At 32.7% G+C, this 25192-nt stretch overlaps 6 protein-coding genes and 1 non-coding gene across 9 annotated transcripts; 4 read left to right on the top strand and 3 right to left on the bottom strand.

Moving 5' to 3' along the window:
* Nucleotides 1–5924: 5924 nt before the first annotated feature.
* On the bottom strand, nucleotides 5925–8648 carry LOC108820067 (monooxygenase 1). 2 transcript variants are annotated; one of them, XM_056993311.1, is made up of 5 exons: nucleotides 8516–8648; nucleotides 8260–8406; nucleotides 7955–8183; nucleotides 7306–7534; nucleotides 5925–6593 (listed from the first exon to the last, which is right to left on the bottom strand). In XM_056993311.1, the coding sequence occupies exons 1-5, from the start codon at nucleotides 8584–8586 to the stop codon at nucleotides 6142–6144; spliced, it is 1128 nt and encodes a 375-aa protein (XP_056849291.1). In that variant the 5' UTR covers nucleotides 8587–8648; the 3' UTR covers nucleotides 5925–6141. The 2 variants fall into 2 exon arrangements, with proteins under 2 accessions (XP_056849291.1, XP_056849290.1); XM_056993310.1 differs by having other exon boundaries at nucleotides 5934–6662.
* A 2434-nt stretch (nucleotides 8649–11082) lies between these two features.
* LOC108833877 (uncharacterized) lies at nucleotides 11083–11947 on the top strand. Its single transcript, XM_018607272.2, is given in 3 exon segments — nucleotides 11083–11497; nucleotides 11500–11574; nucleotides 11577–11947. Coding segments are annotated over 3 exon segments (639 nt in total). The 5' UTR covers nucleotides 11083–11133; the 3' UTR covers nucleotides 11777–11947.
* Nucleotides 11948–12161: 214 nt separating this feature from the next.
* On the top strand, nucleotides 12162–12233 carry TRNAK-CUU (transfer RNA lysine (anticodon CUU)). The gene has a single exon. It is a non-coding gene; the product is annotated as a tRNA-Lys (tRNA).
* An 811-nt stretch (nucleotides 12234–13044) lies between these two features.
* LOC108833880 (uncharacterized) lies at nucleotides 13045–15111 on the top strand. Its single transcript, XM_018607275.2, has 7 exons — nucleotides 13045–13805; nucleotides 14180–14221; nucleotides 14311–14364; nucleotides 14443–14496; nucleotides 14576–14629; nucleotides 14706–14777; nucleotides 14866–15111. Exons 1-7 carry the CDS (start codon nucleotides 13734–13736, stop codon nucleotides 14965–14967), a joined length of 450 nt encoding a protein of 149 aa, XP_018462777.1. The 5' UTR covers nucleotides 13045–13733; the 3' UTR covers nucleotides 14968–15111.
* A 144-nt stretch (nucleotides 15112–15255) lies between these two features.
* On the bottom strand, nucleotides 15256–16687 carry LOC108833879 (heat shock factor-binding protein-like). Its single transcript, XM_018607274.2, has 5 exons — nucleotides 16535–16687; nucleotides 16139–16192; nucleotides 16017–16040; nucleotides 15885–15927; nucleotides 15256–15561 (listed from the first exon to the last, which is right to left on the bottom strand). The coding sequence occupies exons 1-5, from the start codon at nucleotides 16535–16537 to the stop codon at nucleotides 15425–15427; spliced, it is 261 nt and encodes an 86-aa protein (XP_018462776.1). The 5' UTR covers nucleotides 16538–16687; the 3' UTR covers nucleotides 15256–15424.
* A 916-nt stretch (nucleotides 16688–17603) lies between these two features.
* Nucleotides 17604–19097, bottom strand: LOC108833878 (uncharacterized). The gene is made up of 5 exons (XM_018607273.2): nucleotides 18838–19097; nucleotides 18641–18747; nucleotides 18429–18567; nucleotides 18137–18331; nucleotides 17604–18059 (listed from the first exon to the last, which is right to left on the bottom strand). Exons 1-5 carry the CDS (start codon nucleotides 19033–19035, stop codon nucleotides 17808–17810), a joined length of 891 nt encoding a protein of 296 aa, XP_018462775.1. The 5' UTR covers nucleotides 19036–19097; the 3' UTR covers nucleotides 17604–17807.
* A 2216-nt stretch (nucleotides 19098–21313) lies between these two features.
* On the top strand, nucleotides 21314–24849 carry LOC108830707 (ubiquitin-like-specific protease ESD4). Of its 2 annotated transcripts, none has more exons than XM_056991625.1 (9): nucleotides 21314–22162; nucleotides 22540–22619; nucleotides 22698–22791; nucleotides 22885–22983; nucleotides 23206–23295; nucleotides 23382–23501; nucleotides 23865–23968; nucleotides 24304–24376; nucleotides 24546–24849. In XM_056991625.1, exons 1-9 carry the CDS (start codon nucleotides 21494–21496, stop codon nucleotides 24606–24608), a joined length of 1392 nt encoding a protein of 463 aa, XP_056847605.1. In that variant the 5' UTR covers nucleotides 21314–21493; the 3' UTR covers nucleotides 24609–24849. The 2 variants fall into 2 exon arrangements, with proteins under 2 accessions (XP_056847605.1, XP_056847606.1); XM_056991626.1 differs by having other exon boundaries at nucleotides 22543–22619.
* The last annotated feature ends 343 nt before the right edge of the window (nucleotides 24850–25192 follow it).

A 25192-nucleotide genomic window follows, 5' to 3' on the forward strand; every position in this document is an offset into this window, starting at 1 on the left:
ATTATTATACATTAATGTATTTTATAAAATTAAAAGTATAAATTTAATCTTATTTTATCTATTGTATAATCCTAATCAATCATTCTAAGAGAAAATTATTATATCAAGCTAAATATGATAAATTATATTAAATTGTTAAATTTTTATATTTTATTTTCTTAAGTGTTTATGTTCAAAATATAATATGTTGGTAAAACAGGTTAACATTATCAAACTATATAATATATGTAAAAAATTAACCTGTATTTCGATAAATCTAATAATATAAAATATTTAATCATGATATCTTTTCATTTAAATATAAATATTTTTTAACAGATCTCTTGGAAAATATTTTAACAATATCTTAATTTTCAAAAAGTTTATGTAAATATTTCAACTAATTTATTAATTAGAAATAAACTGTTATTATATATTAATATATATTCAGTTTCATTTATAAAATGAAAAAATAATTATCATACTTTTCTCTATTTATAATAATAATTTATGTTAAAATAAAATTATTACATTGCTAAATATAATAAATTTATATTAGGGTGATAAATTTATAAATTTTATTTTCATAGATATAAATATTTATGCTAAAAATATAATATTGATGACATAATGACTTAACATTCACAAACTATGTAATACATGAATAAAAACTATAAATCTTATACTTTTGTATATATAATAATATATCATTAAAATGAATAAACGTAAAAAATTTGCTGATAGGAAATTTAGTTTTGAAGGTCGGCAGGTGAAAATGAGCATATCTTTAATACAAAATAATTTTGAATATGTTGTTTAATGTATATATTAATTTATTTTATAAATAAATAAAAATACAGTAAGATAAGTATATAATAAGAAGCGACAAATACATGCGACAGTGTTAATCAATTGATTAATTATAACATATAAACTATAAAATTATTGTATATGTAATAGTTATATAAACATTTAGATATATGATTAATGTTAAAAGTATACCGCTAAAATATAAAATAAATATATATTTATATAAAACTGAAAACAAACTAACAAACATATGCCCAGTTGCGTGAATCAAAATCTAGTGTTATATTAAAACTAAATTGATGAACTTTACATATTTCGCCGATTAAATACTTAGATTTGTTGACCAAAAATATATATTTAGATTTGTAACTATACATACATCATCTGATATTCTCATACATCATGTGATATTCTCTTACTCAGCATTTTCTATAGCATTTTACTCTTTTATAAATCAATTACAACAAACGTAATTGTATGTGTATATGAATATGAATATATCAGGGACATTTACCACGTTTTCTAGAAAGTAAAACGGGACAATAAAAGAAATCACTGTTTAGTTTTTTTTTATTATAAACTAGTAAATTGTCCCGTCTTTGTTGTTTATTTTGGATTTTTGAGTACTAACATAAGGGTAGATTATTATTCGGGATCCAAAGATCTATCTGCTTCAAGAATCCAGATATCTGAAGATATGCTAATTTCAGATTCAGGTAGTAAAATTTAGAAGCCATCAAAAAAGGATATAGATTCTGGTATCGTAATTTTCAAGTCCGGATATATAGATCCGGATCCAAAAACTTTAAATAATATTACAGTTTAAAATTTTGTTAATAACTAAATCTATTAATTTTTATACAGAAAATCAGTTTTATAATATTATAGTTTAACTTTTATAATATTATACATTAATTTTATTGGACATTATAAATATTTAATTTGAATTATTTCAGTATTCTAATATTTGTAAAATAATTTTTAATTTTTTAGTTCTTTTTATATAATCTGGATTCGGATACGCACATATATATTACATGTTGGGAAAATGATACCCAAGTGTGATGTGGGAGAACTCTTGTTTACGATAGTTTTTTTATGGCTTGTTAACCAGTCGTGTTGTATTTTTTCACATGTTCACATGTTTTTATGTATTGTTGATTGTTTCTTAGCATAAGAACTGGTATCTATTACATGCTTCTATTTATATTATAAGCTATCATACACGCATCAATACTATTAAATTAAGATCATGCCCTATTGATATAGGTTTAGTTCAACTATTTTTTCCTTATATTACCTCCTTAAAAGATAAATCATATATTTTATAACGACCTTTATTAATCAATTCGTAATCTCCTATCCAGAATTCTCGGACCTATTTCTTTCTAGTACAACTGGGTTACGTTTGCTCATTTTTTTCAAGATTTAGCCCAATTGTTTTTCTTTTTAATTCAGCCCAAATGTTATTCAGTGATTTTAACCTGTTTTTCTAAATGCTATTCAGCCCAAATGCTATTCCTCTTTATAGTATCAGGTAAAAAGTCTAAAATGTTATTATCATATTAAAGCCATTTAATATTTGTTAAATATATAAAATAAAATATTTATTATTTCAACCAGTGGTTTAGCCAGTAACCGGATTCTGAGTTTTGGTGACTTTTTACAGGTTTTACTAGGGTTTTAAATATCAAGACTTAAATATAAAATTCATAAATATTTATATGTGTAATGTGAATAGTAAAATTAAATTTTGAATCCAAAGTAAAGTAAAAGTAAAACGTTATTAATAAATTTTCGATAATAAAACTGAAAACCTAACTTCTTTATTAAAAATTATACAAAACATAAGTGTATAGTTATGCAATTGGAAATATTTATTTATTTAACAAAAATGTTTTTAATTAACTTAATATTAAATGCAAATATGATTAAAAACAAATATTATTACAAAAAACACAAATATATTCTATTTAATTTTCAAAAAAAATAAAACAAAAAACTACCCGCTCTTTGAAGGACGTGTCAAAATCTAGTCTATATATTAAAAGAGAAGTCACAACTTTGATTTTTTTAAATGGACATTCCCTAGAAAATAATATTCCATTTATTTCTAACTAACATTATGGCATGATTAAAATATTAAATCTTACATAATTGACATATATAACAATTTCACCTATAATATTGTCTTATTGTTCTAATTATAAAAACCTGTTGACAAAAAATCTAAAAAAAATGTTATTAAAAATTTAAATATTTTTATAAAATGAAGCATTGATTATTTCGTGATTAGGAGTCTAATATTATTATAAATTAATGTTAGTTAAAATTTTATTATAAAATAAAAATAAAATGGGTATACTATTTTCTTAAAATTTCTAATTATAGGCTATCTTATATATTAAAATAAAATTAATGAATTCTTTCATGTTTTCTTTTATAATTTGGACCATCTTTTAAATTTTTATTAAATGTATTTTATTAAAACTAATAATATATATAGAATCTTTAATCTACGTTAATCACAATATATTAGAAAACTAGGTAACACATGTTAACATTAGAAAACTATAGATGGTTAGTAGTGTTTTGAAACTTGAACTGGACAATTTTTCAGATCACTAAATTATTGGAAACTATAGATGGTTAGTAGTGTTTTGAAACTTGAACTGGACAATTTTTCAGATCACTAAATTATTTGGTTAACCACTAATAAACCACAAATTAATTAGTTAATTAATTTTATTATATATCATATATTAACTATTGAAAATATAAGAGATATTTTATGTCTTAAAATTTAGAAAAACATTTAATTTTGGTTTTCTTTATCTTTTATTTGACATAAAAATATCCAAAATTAATTTAAAATATTTAATGATTTTGTAATAAGTTAAGAGATGATATATAACTAAAATATATAAGGTCTTAAAATTCTTCAGTATTCAAATTTCTAATGTGAATAATAAAATTAAATTTTAAATTCAAATAAACCAAAAGTAAAACATCAAATAATAATAGACTATCAATAACAAAAATAAACTAATACTAAATCACATGCATGGAATAATTTTGGTTCTTTATTGTTCACTTAGCATATTAAAATCTTCATCAAAATTTAAACAAACAAATTAGTTTAATTAATATTATGTATGATAAAAACCAGAGAGTTCAATCAAAGTTGTAAAGTTACCATCACTATTTTCTAGTTTTATCAATTTATCATCTTTGAGATATTATTCAGCAACAACATACTCTAATTTATTATAATCAAGCTTGACATGTTCATCTTCTTCAACAATACGAAACTCTGTTGTCAATATATATATTCATAATCCAAAGGATCAATGATCTTTGTAGCTTTGAAAACTAAAAAACTAACTTATTAATTAGAATGCAAAACCGATTCTAATAATGTAACTGAAAATTTAAAGAAAAATAAATAAAGTCACGTACTAGTTCAACCGATCGTGGGTTTCGGATTTTAACAGTTTTTTGTGGACTTTATCGGGTTCTTAAATAATGGGATTTTCCTAAAATCCAAACCGAAATGCATATTGGATCACCGGCTTTATCGCTTCAGTCGCGGATGCATGTCGGATTTGAAAAATGATGGTCAGTGTTTTAAAATCTTGGAAATTAATAGAACACTGCAAAGCCAAAAATATGTAAATGCTCGAGGATGAGATATCGAAGTCCAAAAGACAAGAATCTTAAAAATAGCTGTGGTTTGATTAAAAGTTAAATAAGTCTCTGCTACTGGAGCACACACTTGATGGAAAGTCTTTCTGGACCATCGAAGCCTCTGCTACTGATTCATGGGCCTGGAAAAAACTACTTGATCTCAGACCCTTGCGCTCCAGTTCTGCAAAACTAATTTGGTTAATGGAAAGGATGCGAGTTTCTGGTTTGATGTTTGGTCTCCTCTAGGGCAATGGTTTAACTATATAGGCCCCACTGGCCCGAGAGCTTTAAGGATCCAAAAACACGCAGTGGTAGCCGATGCAATATCTAATGCTGCCTGGTCTTTACCTCACCCAAGATCCCAAAAGGAAGTCGACTTCCATTCTTATCGCACCACTATAAATCTGCCTTTATCTGTTGATGTTGTAGATAAGTATGAATGGATTGCTGGTGATTCGTCTTTGTGTTATTTCAGGTCTGCCACCACGTGGGAGGTGCTACGGCCAAGAGAGGAGATCAAAGATTGGGTGGATGTCGTTTGGTTTCAAGGGTGGTCTCCCAAAGCATCAGTTCATTATGTGGATTGCGAACTACGATAGATTGCCAACGAGGTCTAGGCTCGCAGCTTGGGGCCTGCAGGTCTCGCCAACTTGCCCACTCTGCTCTACCTACGATGAGACCAGGGATCACTTGCTAATATAGTGTGACTTCGGTAAAGACGTGTGGAGGGAGATTCTGATCAGATGCCAGCCACCGGCCGCGATGTTCAAAAACTAGGAAGAGCTTCTCTCATGGATAAGATCATCTCCATCGAAGAGGCTAACGCTGTTAAGAAAGTTGGCAGTGCATACTTTTGTGTTCCACCTCTGGAAACAGAGGAACAGTTTTATCCATAATCAGATATCTCTTTCGGCTGCTACTGTCTTCTACGCTATTGACAAAGAGATGAGAAACATCATCTCAGCTAGGAGAAAGAGGAAACAATTCCGATCTCTTATGACCATGTGGTTGAGATAGATTGTTTTTTTATTATCTACCGTAGTCTTTTCTTTGTTCCATATTGTTTTTTTTTTGCCAAGATGGTTACAGACATTAGATACTACTTTGTAAGATCTTCCTTCATATTTATGATATTTACATTTTAGCAAAAAAAAGTTAAATAAGTCTTGAGTATCTGTCGTTTTGGTCGAGAAACTGCTTCTTTGATAGTTCGGACCTTTAGTTTTCGGGATGACTTCACCTTAATTAAAATTTCTGACAATAAATGAAAAACTTTTCGAATAATATATATATATATATATATATATATATATTATGTATCTGTTCTATTAAATAAGATTATAATTTATTAATAAATGTTATGCCCAAATATGTATTTCATTTATTTAAAAAACTATTCTATCAAATTACATTAATATTAAATACAAATGTGATTACGAAAAGTCAAATACAAAAATCATTGAAAATTTTAAAACAAAAATAAACCCATCCTTTCAAAATCTAATTTATTTATTAAAAATTCAAATATCAAGAGGCTGACCAGAATCTAGTTTATTTAGTCAAAATAGAGGAAAAATACACTCGCGATTTGAATAATTAACCCCCTGATGAAACATCTCATACACTCTCGCTTAAACCGTACGTCCATAAGATATCTGTTTCCTATTAAAGAGGGCCACAATCATATCGAGTGTGACCAATATGGTCACGAAACAGAATCATCAGTAAAACTATAACCAAGAGCTTCGTTGCCGGCGACGAAGCTTCAATTAACCTACCGGTAAGATATGTCTGTGTCGAGAGCCCCACGAGTCTCCCTCTTCTTTCTCTAACGTACTCATCAATCGCTTCTTGTATTTGCTTCCTTGAAGAGACATTGTTCATACCATCTTGACCTAACTTGCTCCACAAGCACCTAGCCAAAACGACACCGTCTTCGAGCGCAGCTGAACATCCTTGTCCTATGAATGGACCCATCAGATGCATACTATCTCCAGCTACTGTCACAGTGCCTCGTCGGAACTTACTGGACATAACTTCCCATGGTGAACGGTACCTTAAACGGCTGGTATATATGGAGTCGATATCGCACTTCTTCACCATCTCTTTCCATTCCTCTGAGAATTCGCAGACCGATGCTAGTGTCAATCTTGCCACATCCTCTTGATTTTTAAAATTGGTCGAGACTGTATTTATATATATATATATATATATATATATATAGCATATTCATAATGATCAGTATACATCATTAAGCAATCACTAAAATAAATAAATAAACTATCTATATTTTTTGTAACACTATCATTTTCCTTCGATATAGTTACCCAAAAAGTAAGCTGATCAAATTATCGTATTAATTCAGAGGTTTCCAGAAATAATTCGGATTTCCCTTCATCATCTCCCGCGTATATAGAATCCAATGTAATCAACCAATAATTGTTTTGTTATAGTTTTGTTGATTATATTTCATCCTTCAAACTTCAATACGAATCAAAAAGTTTTAGTTAATTTTGTTGATTATATTTCATCCTTCAAACTAAAACTTTTTTTTTAGCTAAAGTTTTTAATTTTATAAGTGTTTGACAAAAAAAGTTAATTTTATAAGTTTGTAGTTGAAAGATAGATTTTGCATTATTACTTACATATTTTTTCATTATACTATTATTGAAAATCAGTAGTATAAAATATTTTATTGTTTCTGTTCACTTGATAAATAAATCCAACATTAAATTGATATAACTATCGACTATTCAGTTATATGATATTCTGTATAAAATGGAAATATATAATATTGACTGTACCGTGAAAGGAGAAAATATCAATTACCTTGGGGACACTTCAGCATAACAACAAACCAAAAGACGAGATTGTGAGTTATAGGAAGTCGTCCGCTTACGACGTTGTCCATCTTGATTCTTATAAATTCTTGCTGGAATCCATGGCCGTTTGGATAGTTTGTGAACCCTCTCACCGCCCGAGAACCCAGGGCTTTAGTCGGGTTTAGTTCCAGAAATTTAGAGACGATAGAATTTGATCCGTCGCAGCCAATCAAAACCTAATGAAAAAGTTCAGAATTAATAGGAAGTATGGTATAAGCCGCAACTGCGCAATCTAGTTGAAAGTTGGTGATAATTTTTCAAAGAAATACGGCTGCAAAATTAATGGTCAGTGAATTTAATAAATTATATGTATTACACAACTTTGTCACTATTTAAAAGTTCAGCCAACTATAATAAATTCAGCCATTTTGCATGCCGGACATGTAGCTTTCAGTAAATGTACTGAGAAAACAAAATATATCCGGTCACGACTTTCATTAACGTCGCTGTCGAGTAAACAGGAACTAAAAAAAAAAAAACAGGAACTACACTAAAATATTCCACGGTTGTTCAAAAAAAAAAAAAAAAAAAATATTCCACTACCCAATCATTGAACAATAACAAATTACTATATACCAAACAGTCGGTAGACTAACCTTTGCTTTGATATCTTGTCTGTTTCTGAGCTGAAGAATTGGAAACGACGTAGCTTCGTCCCGCTTGACCGACACAATTTGGCTACCAAGCCGGAGAGTCCCAATAGGAAGAGCATGAGCCAAAGCTCGGACCATATCATTCCTTAGTACACCTCTTACTTCCCCATGTGATGCTGGTCCGACTGATTCTCTTCGTTTGATCCCTTTCTCGATCATAACATCTCTTATCCTAACCATACAATAGAAACTATCAATATACTAATCATTATTAGAGTTATTAAAATGATAAATACTTGTACACCTACTGATGAATCGGGAGAGAATTGAGACGGAGCTTATCGGCCACGCCGAGCTGCTGAAGAGCAAGCCATCCATTGGTCTGAATACCAAATGCTGCTCCTTCCGATCTTACAGACTCTGATCTCTCCAACACAGTGCTCTTTATACCCTTTCTTTATATTAATATTAGTATATAAGTTTAGTTGATACGCTAATTAGTCAATAATTCATGTATATAGTTTAAAAATTAACTTAAGGTATAGGGAGTTGAAAATAATGAACCTGTGAAGAGCAAGGGAAGTCGCAAGACCAGCAATGCCTCCTCCCACTATCACTATGTCCAGTTCTTCCATTATTATTCTTGTGCCAGATTTTACGATCTTTATCTCGCTCGCTATATATAATGGGTAGTGGTTGAAGCCACATGGCAAATTTAGTGTGGTGGCATTGGCCTGTTTCGTTATATATAATTATCATTCATAGCGAAATTATCACTAATAATTATTTGGTATTTGTTGATTTCCATAGCTTTAAGACACCTATAAGATTTTAAAATAAACAAATTGATAAAATCTTATATTACAAAACTTATAGTAAAAAGTTAATGTGATACATGTTTTCCTAAAAGTTATTGTATTGCATGAATTAAACTATACATACTTGGTTTTATAAAGTTGTACAAAAAATCGTCTGAGCTTTATTTTTTAGGGGATCTCTAACCCATTTCATTTTTCTTTTAAAATAGAGTAAAAGTAAGTATAAAGTAAAAAATGTTCTAATCCTATTTATTTTTTACTCTTTTATGAAATTATTTTATAAATATAATTTTTTTTGTTTACTATTTCATTATAGAGTGATAAATAGAGTAGGATTGAAGTATTTTTTATTCCATAATCACTTTTATTTAATTTTGGAAGAAAAATAAAGTCTTACATTAGAGATAGTTTTATTTGACTAAAAATTAGAGAGTATTTCTCTCCACCTTTTTTTTTAAGTATTATTCGGTAGAGTTGGTGTGCTTATCTCCTTTCAGTTACCTAGCGTTATCAATGATGAAAACTGAATGAAGTTGAAATAACAGAATTAAAGACATGTATCTTGGGAAAACCAATCCTGAAATAAACAGGCGTCTTCAGTTGTTCACCACCAGGTCCACCACCATTAATTTGCATGATTGGAGAGATGATTACAGATACAACCATTATAAATGGCTTTTATTAAAATAAAAAATTAGCCACCTCTTTTTAGTTTATTTTCACAAAATAGATTTTCAATGAAGATAAATGATCAAAATAGATTTTTATTAAAAAAAATAAATATGCATGTATATACTAGGATTTACTAATCTAACACTTAAAGTTTAGAGTTAAGGGGTGAATTTAAGGGATAATTCAAATTTTTCAAAAGAAAATTAAATATTAAAATTTTCAAATAAAAAAGACTATTTTGGTCATTTTATTTTTAAAATTATTTTTGTGACAAAAACTTTAAAAGCGTTATTTAAGAAAATTTCCCTATCTATATTATTATTTGAGAAGTAAATTTGCTTCTGTGTCATGTTCTCCATAATTTTTTTATACTATTATTTGATTTAAATTGTATGTTAAAACATAAATAATTATTTATTATACTGAATTTTGAATTAATAAAATATAAACTAATAATTATTCGTAAGAAGATTATTCCCACGTGTGCGGAAAAATACCTAATTGAAAAATACTTATATACGAGAATACTAAAGTATTCAAAATGTGAATTTACAAAAAAATATCTAATCAAGCCTTTGCAAAGCAAACTTAAAAAAAAATACAGTGGAAAACCAAAATGTTTGCAACGATATTCAAATCTTTGTATGTAAGTTTCCAAAGTTTTGGCCATTCCTCCTCATTCTTCCTGCTATAAAAAAGTCGGGAGCATTTAACTTTGCTAGTGAGGCCATATAAACTTGCCGCTCAGCAACAAATATGTACACTAATTGTAAAGAATAAATATACCATGTGCATATTAGTATATAGTATAGTTTACCATGACTAGCTAAACTATATATTATGCACATGGTATATATAATATACCCACACACAATTAAATTGAGTAAGCAATCATCATATTCAAGCGGCCGATTAACAATTGATAAGCATATCCATGTATATGCAAGTAAATAGTCAGCGTTAATTTTACCAAAAAAAAGTCAGCATTACCTAATCACATGGACTCCTAGCATATTATAATGCTCTTGCTCCCGGATGCTGTCCAGCCACTACTCTGTGATTTCCCGTGCATGCTTTTTCATATACACTTCCATGATCCTACATGACCCGAGATTGCAATCCATGTGTACTTGTCTAGTTCTTCTTACTCTTCTTCATCAAAGACGGCCAAATTAGAGAACTCTATTTAATCTTTGCTTTTTGGCTTATCAGCCCATGATTCAATGTTGGTACCCATTTCGATACCTGTGCATTTATCATTCCTCGACAACTTTAAATTCATGGTTACTTTTCTTGTCACTGGTGAGCTGTATGACAAAGCACGTGGAGCGCATTTCCTCCCAATAGCTGAGAGTCTAAGACTGTAGTTGGTTAGAGTGTTTTTGACACTTTATAAACGATTAACCCAGTTTGCATTATATGGATCACAATATGTAAGCGATGATTTTCCTTAATGGCTTTTCTTTGTTCGCGAGAATGGATTTCTCTTGGGATTCCTAACTTTTTAATTTGGGTGTTCAGTGCATTTATTTTATAGTTCAGGGTTTAAAATAGTAATACCTGTTTTAATGGACCAAATTGGAAATTAGAAAACCTCATCGGCCTTTGGTACCAACTCCCTAAAACCCTAAAAAAAACCAAACTCATTTCAGAAAAAAACAGAGAGAGCTTCCCTTGTCCTAAAACCAAAAGATGCGGCCATTAGACGAGAACGAGACGACCGTCGTCTTCGAGAAGATCTTCAAATTCGTGGGCAACAACCTCAAGAACATCGTCGAGAACCCATCTCACGAAGGACCCGAATCAGACCCCGGCCGCTACTGCTTCCGTCTCCAGAAGAGCAGAGTCTACTACGTCAGCGAGTCTCTCGTGAAGCGAGCCACGAACATCTCCCGCAAAAGCCTGGTCTCCCTCGGAACCTGCATCGGGAAGTACACTCACGCCGGGAGCTTCCACCTGACGATCATGTCGCTCAACCTCTTGGCGGCGAACGCGAAGCACAAGGTATGGCTGAAACCCACGTCGGAGATGTCGTTTCTGTACGGGAACCATGTGTTGAAGGAGGGTTAGGGAGGATTACTGATAGCATCGTGCCTGGAGATGGGGTTGTTGTGTTCTCCATGTCGGATGTTCCGTTGGGTTTGGGATCGCGGCGAAGAGTACGCAGGATTGTCGGAAGTTGGATCCGAATGGGATCGTTGTGCTTCATCAGGCTGATATTGGAGAGTATCTGAGGATGAAGACGAGCTTTGAAAGGCTTTGTTTAATTGTTGTTTTAAGTTTTGTTTTGAGGTTTAGATGTGTAAGCTTGTCGAACTTGGTGTTGGATCTATGAAAGTTTCGATTTTTATGAATCTGTTTGAGTGGTTGTGTCTGTTTGAGATGTGAGTGTCATGTAAGCTGGCAAGTGTTTGATCAGCTTCATTTGCTTTAGATTTTTATAGCCAGCACATGCTTCAATGTTCAGAAGCTTCAAACTTTTCAATTAACTCTCTTTTTATACCAATATGAACCAATAGATTGCATTACAGTTCCGTGGACAATCTTGATAGGTGTTTTCGGGCTTTTAAATAAACATTTTGTAGATTTGTAGTCACTGATACTACCCACAAAGTGTTTCCATCTACTGAACTCAATACAGCCCAAAGGAAGCTGCATCTTTTCTGCAGTATGAAACTGCTTAGCCAATATATAATAGCTTGACACATTGCAGTCACCAAGCCGTCTAGCTCAGTTGGTAGAGCGCAAGGCTCTTAACTTTGTGGTCGTGGGTTCGAGCCCCACGGTGGGCGCAGCCTTTTTTATCCTTCTGGTTTTTTTCCTGATAATCTCTCTTTCTCATCCCTCTACCCAAGACTTTTGTTCTCTGACGCCAATCCAGCCAACGGCTTTAACCTCACACTCTTAGTAATTTGTTGTGTCTTCAATCTGTGCACTCGAAACCGTGACAAACCGAAAGCCAGATTATGAGCACAAGTAGTAGCAAGATCCCAAGAACACCAGTTTTATCTTCAATCTGTCAATGGCCTGGGAACAGATCAACAATAACGAACATGTAGAAACCGTGACAAACCGAAACCCAGATTATGAGCACAAGTAGTAGCAAGATCCCAAGAACCACCAGTTTTATCTTCAATCTGTCAATGGCCTGGGAACAGATCAACAATAACGAACATGTAGAAACATAAATGCTGTTATGCATAGTGATTTGTCTTTGCTTCAAAGGACATCGTAAAATATACTAGTAATTGATTTTCTTTGGCAGACCCATCTTACTCAAAAGGTAAAGCAAAGGAGAATGATTGGTTGTCTAAAATTGTGTTGAAAGACATAAGAGAGAAAGCAAATAGAAACTATAAGACCTTGTCAATATTCTCCAACATTGTGCTTTTGACTTCTGAAACTTGAGCCTTGACTTTTATTTGTTTTTCAATCTCTATAAAAAACTTCCAAAAAATTTGGTAACCAATGTTAATGTTCCACTTGGCTCTCCCTAGAGCCTACACTGGATATACATAAAATGATTATATTATTTGAATTTTGATTTTTAAAATCTGAGACTTGCTTCCAACAAGGACATTACTAAAGTAATCTGATGTTGTACGCCACACTTCAACAAGTGCAAATATCAAACCAAGTTTCTTATTACGTTGGAGTCTCCTCAAGCTTGAAGATTGTAGTCTCTTAGCCTTTTCTCTTTCCAAAAAGGCTAGCCAAACTTCCTTATGCCGGGGCCATGAGAGATCACTATCCATCTTCCTCCTCTTTGTGGGATTGAAAAGTTCCATCAAAACTCCTTTGTGTGTGAGGTATTTTTCTTTTGGTTGGATTATCGATGATGCAGAAACGTCATCTTCACACTTAGCGACCGTCTCATTTGTGATGTCGCTCCTTATTGCGGAAACTTTGGCTATGCGAAAAGTCATAACCTCTCCTCTCAACAGAGAGATCATCTCCCTCTTGATTCACTCAGACTCTGGTGTTCTCATCAAACTTTTAAAGTCTATGGAAAGAAAGATTGAGATCGCAGTTCCCTTTATCGATATCTATCTTTTATCTACTAGTTTTATTGTTATCCAGTTTAAATATTTCCCTAGAGCTAACATGGTTAAGGCAGTAGCCATTCAAGATCTTTCTGTAATATTACTAGTTTGATCTTTTAATGAATGCAGTTTCACAAAAAAAATCTGATGTTGTTTGTTTGTCACCTTACCAGCTCTCATAGACTCATAGTTACCAGTCTTTCTTCTTCTTCCTAAACCCTAGTGCCATAATTTCTACATCGCGCGATAATGGCGGAGCAAACCACCACGGATCCAACATCATCCGCGGCTCTTGTCTCCGTATCTTCTCCTAATCCTCCTGTAATCTCTCTCATTTGCTCTGTAATCGCTTTAATTTTTCGATTCTGATCTGAGATTTTTGGATATAAGATAACACAATCTATCTAGGGTTGGTATTAACTGTAAGATTTCGGACATAGATCCTTGTTTTGTCTGCAAATATTACTTTCTCCACTTAATAACCACCTCAGATTCTAGGTACATTGATTTTGAGTTGTTTCTTGCAAAGTTCATTTCTCATTTGGTTGGTTCTTGCCTCTTTAGATTTAGAGTCAGCTTTTGTTGCAATTGTTATAATTTTACAACAATCTCATTGGTCTTAGAGCAGCATTGATTGTTGTCAAGTGGTTATCTAAAATTTGATGTTGATCTTTGGTTTGTTTGTTCTTCTGCAGAAGAAAGAAAACACCAATCCTATTGATTCAAAGCTCCTCATGGTATGTACTACTAGTGTAGCTTTCCCTATTGTTAACTGCTACTCGAATCTTCAGCCGTTTTCTGATAGTCTAGATTTCGTTTTCTCTAGGAACTCAACGAATCAAGGGCCGAGTTGCTTAATAGGATCTGGAATCTGAAACAGGTTTGTTTCTCATCTTCTTCAGACATCCTTTTATCCTCTTTTCTAAACGAAAATAATCTGACACCTCTCTGTCTTTAGGACCTGCAAAGCTGGAGAGGCAAGCTGGACACACAAGTTCAAGTCTACCGTGAGGTTACTTCCCATTTCTAATCCTCTCACAAATACATTTTGAATAATTTATTATAATTAACTATTACTCGGTGCTTCACAGGAGCTCTCTGGGTTAAAGAAGACTCTGAATCTTGAAGTTGAGCAGCTCCGGGAGGTATAAAAACCAGCAGGCACATTTGATAATCTTGCTGGTTTCATTTTTGATTCGTTTCCTTTACATGGAAAACCAGGAATTCAAAGATCTGAAAACCACCTTGAATCAGCAGCAAGATGATGTTTCTGCCAGCCTTAAAAGCTTAGGCGTGAGTCTCCTGATACTCTCTTCTTCTTCCTTAATAGTATCTAAATGTATACCACCACCTCCACGGTTCTCTGTTTTTCTCCTTGCAGCTACAAGATGACTCCAAAGATTCAAAAGAGCAAATGGTGGTGACAGAAGAGAGAGTGGAAGCTCGATTGACTGATGAGAATGCGAAAGAAGCTGAGCCTTAGAGATGATGATACTGTTTCTTCTTATCATCTTACCACTACTACTACTACTTCAACTACGTTGAAGTTGTACCGTTCCTTATTAAATATATAGTAATTGCGGTTTAGTTAATTCTAATGATGCACCACAACAAAGCAGTTGCAAGATACAGAACCAACTTGAGTTACTTATCTCATAACCAAGTCTCTTTTTTTTTCTAATATGATGACTGATAGTCTACACCAGTGATGAATAAAAGGGAAAGCAAGATACTTGGTTAGTCAATACTTAGCGTTGGAGACTTGTCAGTAATCTCAAAACTAAAATAGAAAGCAAATCATAAATGCAGAGTAAGTGTAATGTACCACCACATCATCAAATCTATTTGATGAACTCCAACAACATATTCATTGTCTTTTAAAAAGTAACACAAATCTTAACAAATTTCATAACCATAAAGGAAGATGAACTTAAAATCTTTCAAGTGGAACCAGCCGGTGGTTTTGGTTCATCTCCTGACTTGGAGGCAGGAGGAGGAGTGCCTTCAACTCCCATCTCGGCTCTTAGATCATTGATGCTCTGCTCCAGCTCATTGATTCTGCCTCCCATATCATCGAGTGGAACGAACCATCAAAGTCAAGGAAATTAAGATTAATGTGAAATAGACAGATCAAAAACACACAAGTGTTCCAAATTTGTATCCATTACTTAGGAAAATATAGTGAGCAGAACAACAAGTATCTATGTAAGAGCAACTCAAACATGAGAACATATCATATAAACATTTGGAGTCTCAAAACATACTATAATCATCTACTCTGCCATTGAGAAAACTGTTGATTCCTCCTAGTACTAAACTTATATTCAAGGATCATCACACTTTAAAGGAGACAACAACAACATCCAAGCAAAAATATAGACTGATGATAAAAAAGGATATTCTTAGTAATGATGGAGTCGGACATTGTCTGGAACCTGCTTTGCTGAAACACACACAAATCAAAAGCAAAGCTGTAATTCCAATAGAAGCTGCAAAAAAAAAAAAATAATAATAACAATAATAATAACCCACCATCTGCTGGAGAAGATTCTGGACCTGCGGATAAGAGTTGAAGGATTCAATAACATAACCAAATGACATTCGTCTCAAAATCAGAAGTTGAACATTTTCTGTTATAGATGTGAAGTACTCACAAAAGCAGTCATATCAGCAGTGCTCTGCTTAGAATCCTCAGAATCATGCCCATCCTGTCAAGTGTCAAGTCAACCATCAAATAAATAAATTAAAAAAAAGCTGTAAGTATAAAAACTCCATTGATCCAGAAAGGAGGAGGATGAAGCTTTATCATGATGAAGAAACCGTTCAAATAACAAACAGGAACCCCAATCGAAATCATGGTGGATGCCACTGGACTGTATGTATTAAAAAAAAAAAACTAATAATCCGTAGATATATATGATGATAACATCTGAGAGGATTTTTATCGCGAAATTCTAATAGACAGATCTGAAGAACACTTGGACCTAGGGTTCGTGAATGAGAGAACAATCAATTCGATTGAAATCAAGTGCAAATCGCATCGTACATACCATTTTTCGGAGACTATGGAGAAGTTGGATTCAGCGAGAAGCGATGAGGAGACGACGACGAAGGAGATGGGCGATGTGATGTGTGTTTGAATTAACTTTGGAAATTGAAAGTTTGAAACAAACCTGCTGTGTTCGTAAAATGTCCACGATACCCCTCTACTTTAGTATCCTTATGATTGGGATTTGTGTGTTTTGTGTATTCAAATTTCAAATCTATTTATATCCAACGTTTAGATTGCGAATCTGGTTTAGTTTAACCGGTTCAAAATCAAACCTGTACCGAAAATTTATTGACCCACTATGTTGATAAAATGCATTTTCTTCTGCTCCCAATTATAGCTACAGGGTTGTGATTGGATCTTAACCGAGCAACATAAGATCAGTAGGTTCGATGGTTTTTTGGTTCCACACAAAACCTTAAACCAGATGTGTACCGTACCATCAGCAAGCAAAACCCTATAATATACCAGATAAATGTCAGATGAGTTTTGATTCAAGCACTTCATCCAGGAATCATTGGAAGATCGATCAAACTACCCTTTTCACGATGCTAGAATCTTCAGTCAATACCTCAGAAACTTGCATTGTAAATTCAAGTGCATTAAGATTTGAGCGGGTTCTGTTTTCTGAACTAGAGAGACGTTAACTAGAATTCCACAGCTACATATGACCAAATGTCATGCTCTCCATATGTTTTTCCCATCCCATGGTGGAGCAAGACATATCCACTTTCAGGAGTGTCAATGTTTAGATTAGAGCAAATAAATTAACCCCACAAAATATTGTAGTATGAACAGCTTCCTGACTGTAAAAGAAGCCATCTCTCTCACCTTTCCGTTCAATTACATTACTAATAAACACATAGCGACTCCATGTCAATAAATAACCTCAAAGGCTCAAAAACTCAAGATCTAAAAATTAGGAAGGTCATCGATCCAATCAATCACTGCATCTGTTGTTGTAAGAGTCGCTTTCAGGATATCAGACTTCAAGCATAATTAAAGACCAACAGAAAACGTGTGACATCACAAAATAGTAATGCTAATTGTAGGACCCAATACTCATGCTAAGGTTAAACCAGTTGTTCAAAACTTTTGAAGCTGAGGACAGAAGAATAAAACCCTTCACAAGATAAAGCAATTCACAAAATAAGAGAACATACTGTCTCATTGGATCCATTGTGAATGAATAGAAGAAACTGAAAGATTGTTATTACAATCATGTGAATATACGTACGTTACATAAGAGACAAGGTGTTTCTTCATCAGAAACGTTATTGAGATGAGACGATCTTGATCATGGCTTGTGCATTGAGCCCTGTTAGATTCTTCTCACAAAACCTCTGCCAAGCTTCTTGTTTGTTTCCTTCTTCACCTTCTTCTTCTTCATTCCATGTGAATTTCTCGTAAACAGAGTTCACCATACTCCTCGCAGCCTCCCTTGCCTCTGGTAACTTATCATTCAACAAATCCGCAGCCATTTGCACAATCACAACCATCCCGAACTCCTCCATTTCATTTACCTCCTAATACACAGACAAAAAATCAATAACAACAATTCAAGAACTATTATAAAACATTTCTCAAAAATTATACAAAATACCATTTTAGAAACACAGTTGGAAGTAGACACAGCGGCTTTGGCCCTAACACGAGGATTACTGTGTCGGACGTAAGCTTTGAGCTTACGCAGAAGAAGCAAAGGAGCCACCGAATTAACCATCGTGGTCAGCGCTTTGTCTGCCTCTTCACAAACAAACTTCTTGTCTTGTGAAGCTTTCATTAGCAGCTGTAATAACTGTTTTTTTTTCGGTTTTAGATTTAAGTAATTAGCTCTTTACCCAAATCAGATCATATTTAAATACTTGAAATGAAAAAAAATGGTTACCACTTACCAGATCGTCCATCGTTTTCAAAAGAGTTAACTTTTCTCCAAATGCTTTGAAGATATCAGAACAAGCCATAATCGAAGTCTTGCACAAGGCGCTTCTAGGGTTCTTCATCGCTTTCACCATCACAACCATAAGCTTTTCTCTGCACAGTTTCAAAAATCATCAACAACACCTAATCTAATCTGAAACAATCAAAGATGCTGAGAAAAACTTACAGAATTGGTAGCAACAGAGAAGAGTGATAAACTGCGAATCTCCTCGTGTCGTTGAGTGATTCACAAACTTTGATCCAATCCTTTGATGCTAATTCTTCAAGTAACCTCTTCATTAGATTAAACAACAACTAGATTTGAGTATATATATGATCATTCAAACCAAATCACTCTAGACTTTTTAGGTGAGGATCTGACACCTGAACAGAGGATTCTGGATCTGGAAACGGTTTGAGATTTTCAGAAGCGATGTAGTCGATGGTTGATTCAGTGGGAGGAGGTACGAGGGTGTTTTCGTCATTCGGACCACCAATCTCTGGGTTCTTTGAGAGTTTCGGAAGCTTCTTAGGTCGTTCCTGCGAGATCGGAAGAGCGTTTTCAATGTTTCTCAGCGCCATTGATTTGGAAGTTTTGAGATAGAGAGAGAGATTGTGATTTTGAATATTGTAATGTGGGGAATCTATGGTGGGGTTTAAGGGATGGATATAAAGATAAAAGGTAGCCGTTGGGGAGGTTTGGCTCCAACGGTCACATTTGTTGGTTCGGTTATGTGAACTTGATTCGGCTAATTGCAGACGGTATTCTCCGGTACGCTAAATCTCGATACGAAATGACGGCGTTTGCGACAGTCTATCTACGACGCCGTTTGGTTTATAGTGGTGTGTACATTACAGAGCTTTTGTTCCATCACCTTTTCTTGTAAAAAGTACTGAAATAAACATGTAAATTGAGTACATGTGCTTATACTAGTTTCGAACTTGGATTATAATACTTCAGATACTTTTATATCATATCAGAATGTTACAAAAAATCAGATCAGAATAAACATGTAACTGAGTATTTGAAATGCTTATTTAGATAATTTAAATCTTCATGTCTAATTCAAACAGTTCATATATAATTTGAGAGAACCTATATATGTAGACATTGAGAGAAAATCAAGCTATACAAACTCTTACTCCTTTCAATTTTTTACAGCCAACTAGGTGGTGTTCTCCTATACTATGTGTACCTTTTAAAAAGTTTAATTTAAAATATATTTAAAATAAAAATTCTAATTATTTTAGATTTATTTATTTTCTTACCAATATTTTCATATATATTTTATTTATTTTAACATAAAGCTAAAAGAAAACAAATAATTTGTTTATTTTAAATTATATTTATAATAAATATGTATATATTTTAAATTATAATCTTGAGTAATTTTTACGTATTTCTTCTAGTTAAATATAATAAATCAAATTGTATTAATTTAATGAAAAAATTGATTATAAGATTGTATAATTATAAAAAGTAAAACTAAATATTTTTTTTTCTAAAATTTATATATATATATATAAGAAACTAATGATATTACGATCAATAATTTTGTATTTTAATAAATGAATTCTTCTAAATTCACTGAATTAAATTTGTTATTCACTAATAAATATTTAACATTAAATAATACTACCTAAAAATTATAAATGAAAAATAAAACTAATTACAACATAACATCACAGCATAAATTTTAAAAACTACAAAACAAAATTCTGCTTAATTTTTTTTTAACACTGGATTTTTATTAAACTTGGAGATGAAATATACCTGCTTAAATCTATCTTATTAAAAGAGAAGTACCCAATAAAAAATACCCCTTTGTTTTACTTTTATTTACAATGGCATGCCACTGAAAATTAACTAAGTTTCCTATTTTAATGCTTGTCTTTTTCAGTTTATTTAATGTGTTTTCCAAAATTATTGTTGTCTTTTCTGATTTAGATTCCTTAATTATTGTTGTCTTTTCTGATTAATAAATGTATTTTCCTAATTTGAATTTAAATAATAGATTTAAACATTTAATATTTTTTCTAATTTAAATAATAAATTTCCTTAATCATATATTAACCAAAATCGATTTCTCTATATATTTTGTATTAACTTATTAAATATTAAAATCACATAACATAATCAATTTATATAACATATAAATATAATATAAAATAATTTATTCATATATTATTAGTATAATGGTTTCAAAATATAAGTTCAATTAGTTATAAATATTGGATTTATTTATATGATATACTGTGATATAATAGACAATTAAAATCATAAAATATAATTATTTAACATAATAAATAAAAAAATATTTTTAAAAATGTAATATTAACAATAATGTTATAGAGTTTAATGTACATATATATATATTATATCATTAGTACACAGAAAAAATTAAAGTGAAAAAAATATTTATACAGTTACGGGTCGAATCTATAAATAAATAATAACAGCGCAAGATTATTTTCTTTAATAAATTTATTTTAATAGAAATTATAGTTCTAAATATGTTTATATATTTTATATTTTATAAATTTATTTTATTTGTTTATAAGAGATGCTAAGATTTTAGAATTAAAAAAAATATGACCCGCTTTTATATTATTTTAGTTAGAAAATTTAAATTTTATATCTGAATATTTAATTAAATTTTTAATTTTAACTTTTTATTATTACTACCAATATTTATTTTTAGTCTAAAATTTATGTTTAAAATATCGTAAATTCATCATTTAATATAAAGAAAAAACTAAAAATATAAAATAAACACTCATCCGGTCGGACGGGTCAAGGTCTACTTCTGCTTAAATTTCTAAAACCACCAAAATACAAGAAGGAATAATTTCTAAGAATTTCGTCTCGTGCCGAAATAGAAAAGGAAAGAAAGATCATTCTGCTCTCCTCGCTCCTGGTTGAGTTTTGTTTTCTGCAGAACCAACCAACCCTAATTTGATTCACCTTCTCTTATGGTTTCCCTCCCTCCTTCCGTCGATCTCCCAATCTCTAGGGTTCAGTGATTTGACGACTCTCTAAATGAGTGCCCGATTCCGACGATACTCGCCGTATTTCCAAGCTCCGAAGAAACGCAGATTCACCATGTCTCAGGATCCCTCCAACAAGCCATCTTCGTCTTCGGTCTCGAGGTATCCTCACGCCAAAGCTCCTCTTAGACGACAAATCCACGCTCCTAGCAGACCCAACCTTATCTACGCCAAGGCTAAGAAGCCTAACAGCGATTGCTGCGACAATGGAAAGCTTTTCACTCGCGAGTATGATCACGCCAAGAGAACAGCTTTGGATGCTTGCAGGTTCCTTAACAGAGACAAAGAGACTATCAATTTGGAGGAAGAAGAAGCAGTTTCTCAAGATTCAGTCATTGAAGTCATTGATTGCGATGATGATGATGATGAGGAGGAGGAGGAGGAGAAGGATATTCAGACTCCTTATTCCTCTTCTTCAAATGTTAACAACTTTGGAGGAGTTGGTGACACTAGTACCATGCTTGATTCCTTGTCTTTAGGTAGAGAGGAGGAGACGACGGCAGAAGATGCTTCCAGCCTCCAAGCCTATAAAAAGCTTATGCAAAGCGCAGAGCGGCGGAACTCCAAGTTGGAAGCTTTGTTGTTTGAGGTTTTGTTTCATGAGAAGCGCTTGTCTCAGCTTCGTAACCCTCGTCCAAAGCATGTGAAGAAGCCTCTCAAGGTATATATGTATCTATCCCTTTGGTATTTTTCTTACTCGAATTGGAGATAGTTAAAATGCATTTGATGTTTTTGCCTATAGTAGTATGGTCTGGAAGTAGTAATGTTTCTTACTTTGAGGAAGATCAATCATATAGGATGCTTGTTTGTCTCATTCCTAGATTTGGAAAATGCGTATCATGTTATTGCCTACAGTTGTCTGAAGCACTGCACTGAAGAAGAATAATACAATGCTTGTTTGCCTCATTGCCCATAAAGCTGCAGTGTTAGCTTATAAGCCACACAGTCAGAGATTCTTATTATGTTTTATAAGAAGATTCCGTTCTTGTTGTCAACTATTTTTTTTCTTTTTTGCATTGTTGTGGTATTGATCTAAAGAAGGTACCTCATGAACCATTTATACCTCTCACGGAGGAAGAAGAGGCTGAAGTCTACCGTGCCTTTTCTGGGAGAAACAGGTATGGTGGTTCTGTTAGAGGCTTCTAGCATGTTTGAGTGATTTATCAGTTTAACCAAATGTGTGTCTCTTTTCTCAGGAGAAAGGTCTTGGTGACTCATGAAAGTTCTAACATTGATATCACTGGAGAAGTTCTACAGTGCCTTACACCATCTGCATGGCTAAATGACGAGGTGCTAATTGTTCCTCATGCACATACTAATATTTTGCATCATTAACAGCTATTAAATAACGTGATGTGTTTCCTTTCTATTCTATGTGTTTAGGTTATCAATCTCTACCTTGAACTTCTCAAAGAAAGAGAAACTAGAGAGCCCAAAAATTATTTGAAGTGTCATTTCTTCAATACCTTTTTCTATAAAAAGGTTTGTTTTCTTTTATGTGCCCACATGGTTCTTACGAACAGTATAGATCTTTTTACCCCTCGTGTCCGTGCGTTTGTTTAGCTGATAGCTTCTTCCAGAAAAACGATAGGTTACTACAGTATGTTTTAGAGATTTCTTTTGCTAAGATCATCAATATAGTTTGCCTCATTTTTGTTGATGAATTCTCTTGGACTTAGGTTTTTTCTGATTGCTTTCGTTCAGCTGCTAAGCGACTCTGGTTATAACTATAAAGCTGTTAGGAGATGGACTACGCAGAGAAAGTTGGGATATGCTCTTATTGACTGTGACATGGTAAGTTTTTCGAAAACCTCAACTTTTAGATCTACACGTTTAGTCCAGTTTAGCTTATGTTTAAACCAGTTTTTTTCCCTGTGCAGATATTTGTTCCCATCCACAGGGGTGTACATTGGACCCTAGCAGTTATTAACAACAGGGATCGCAAGTTCTTGTATCTCGATTCACTAAATGGAGTTGATTCTAAGATTTTGAATGCTCTGGTATGATTTAGTTTCCAACTCTCATTCTTTTTATTTAGCCTCTTATTGACGCACTGGAGTCATTAGAAGGATATCAGATACTTTGGAGCTAATGAACGTACTATTCTTTATCCTTCTGGTCTTCCACATACATCTCATTTTTAACATACTCATACACAAAAATAAAGTAGTCGGACTAAATCTGGAAACTGTTTCTCGGTTCACTTATCCAATGGATGGTTCTGAAGTGAATGTCTGTCACAGTATAGGTCATTATTTTTTGATTCTAAGTTCTGTCCGTGGACATTTTGGAGATACTGTTTTGCCTTTTTATATCAAACACTGATGTGAAAACATAATGATAACTGATAATGTGTGCTTTAGGCAAAATACTTGGGCGATGAAGCTAAAGAAAAAAGTGGAAAAGACATTGATGTTAGTTCGTGGGAAATGGAATTTCTTAAAGGCATTCCCCAACAAAAAAATGGGTACGTAACTATCCTTGAACTTGCTATGTATGTGAAAGGAACTTAACTTGTTTGAAAGCACTCCTTGCAGAACCAGCTAATTGTTTTCCGTTGTGGAATATGGTTTAGTTAAAAGTAAAGACCTGGTTTGAGATTGATAAAAGAGACATTTACTTTTAACATGAATTTTGATTATCCGCGGAGCAACAAGCATAACTGTTCACCAGAAAAACAACTCATGAATTTCATATTGTGCTGCTGGGATGTAGCGAAAATATCATTTTTCTTGATGGTGTGGTGTTGAATCACAAACATATTCTAATATTAGGTTCTTTATGGAATTCTATGTTCTTCAGGTATGACTGCGGAATGTTTATGCTCAAGTACATAGACTTTTTCAGTAGAGGCCTAGGCCTATGTTTCAGCCAGGTAAGCTATCAGAATCCAGATCCCTCAATGCTTCAAGAGATTGTAGTTAAGAAGAGTAAACTGGTTGACTGTAATTTGTTATGGAATTAGTATATCTCTTAAGCAGTTTATATCCTTGCATGTTCTAAGATTTGATACAATAAATTATTTCGTCTTGTATTACTTATAGGAACATATGCCATACTTTCGGCGAAGAACGGCTAAGGAGATTCTGAAACTACGAGCTGACTAAAACTGTTCGGGCTATGCCTTTTAGGAGTGCTATTTTGCTTTACATTGTTGATTTACTCAAACTATAAATTTTCCACTCCGTTTAGGCAGTGAAGCGCTCAACCTCAGAAGCAGAGGTAAACACTGAGCCAGGCTTAAAAGTTCTTAGCTATTTTTTCCTTTTGTATTTTATTTTGATTTAAATTGTAGATGGAGCATGTTGGATTTAGTTAGTCTAACTAAATATGAATAGTTGTTCTGAACTTGTCTATTTGTTTTCCTCTCTGTATGCTCTGAGTTTAGTCGTGACATGTTTAGAGAAATCAGTACGACAGCTAATCTTGTTCAGTTTCTTCCTTGTGTTTGGAGTTGATCTTAACTAGACGTCCATGTTCGGTAGGTACTTACATTAATCACAGTTCACCATATAGAACCGTTTTACACAGTTTTCCCATCTACATTATATACAACAAATGTGTTACGGATATATTACAACTCGGTATTTAAGTTGCACACATAACTAGGGGTGTGGGCAAAAAATCAGAACCTGATCAAAACCAAACCAAAGTATATTACCAAATAGTTTGGTTTAAAATTTTCTCGAAT

The sequence above is a fragment of the Raphanus sativus genome, chromosome 8 (assembly GCF_000801105.2).
Source record: "Raphanus sativus cultivar WK10039 chromosome 8, ASM80110v3, whole genome shotgun sequence".
NCBI classification, from domain to species: domain Eukaryota; kingdom Viridiplantae; phylum Streptophyta; class Magnoliopsida; order Brassicales; family Brassicaceae; genus Raphanus; species Raphanus sativus.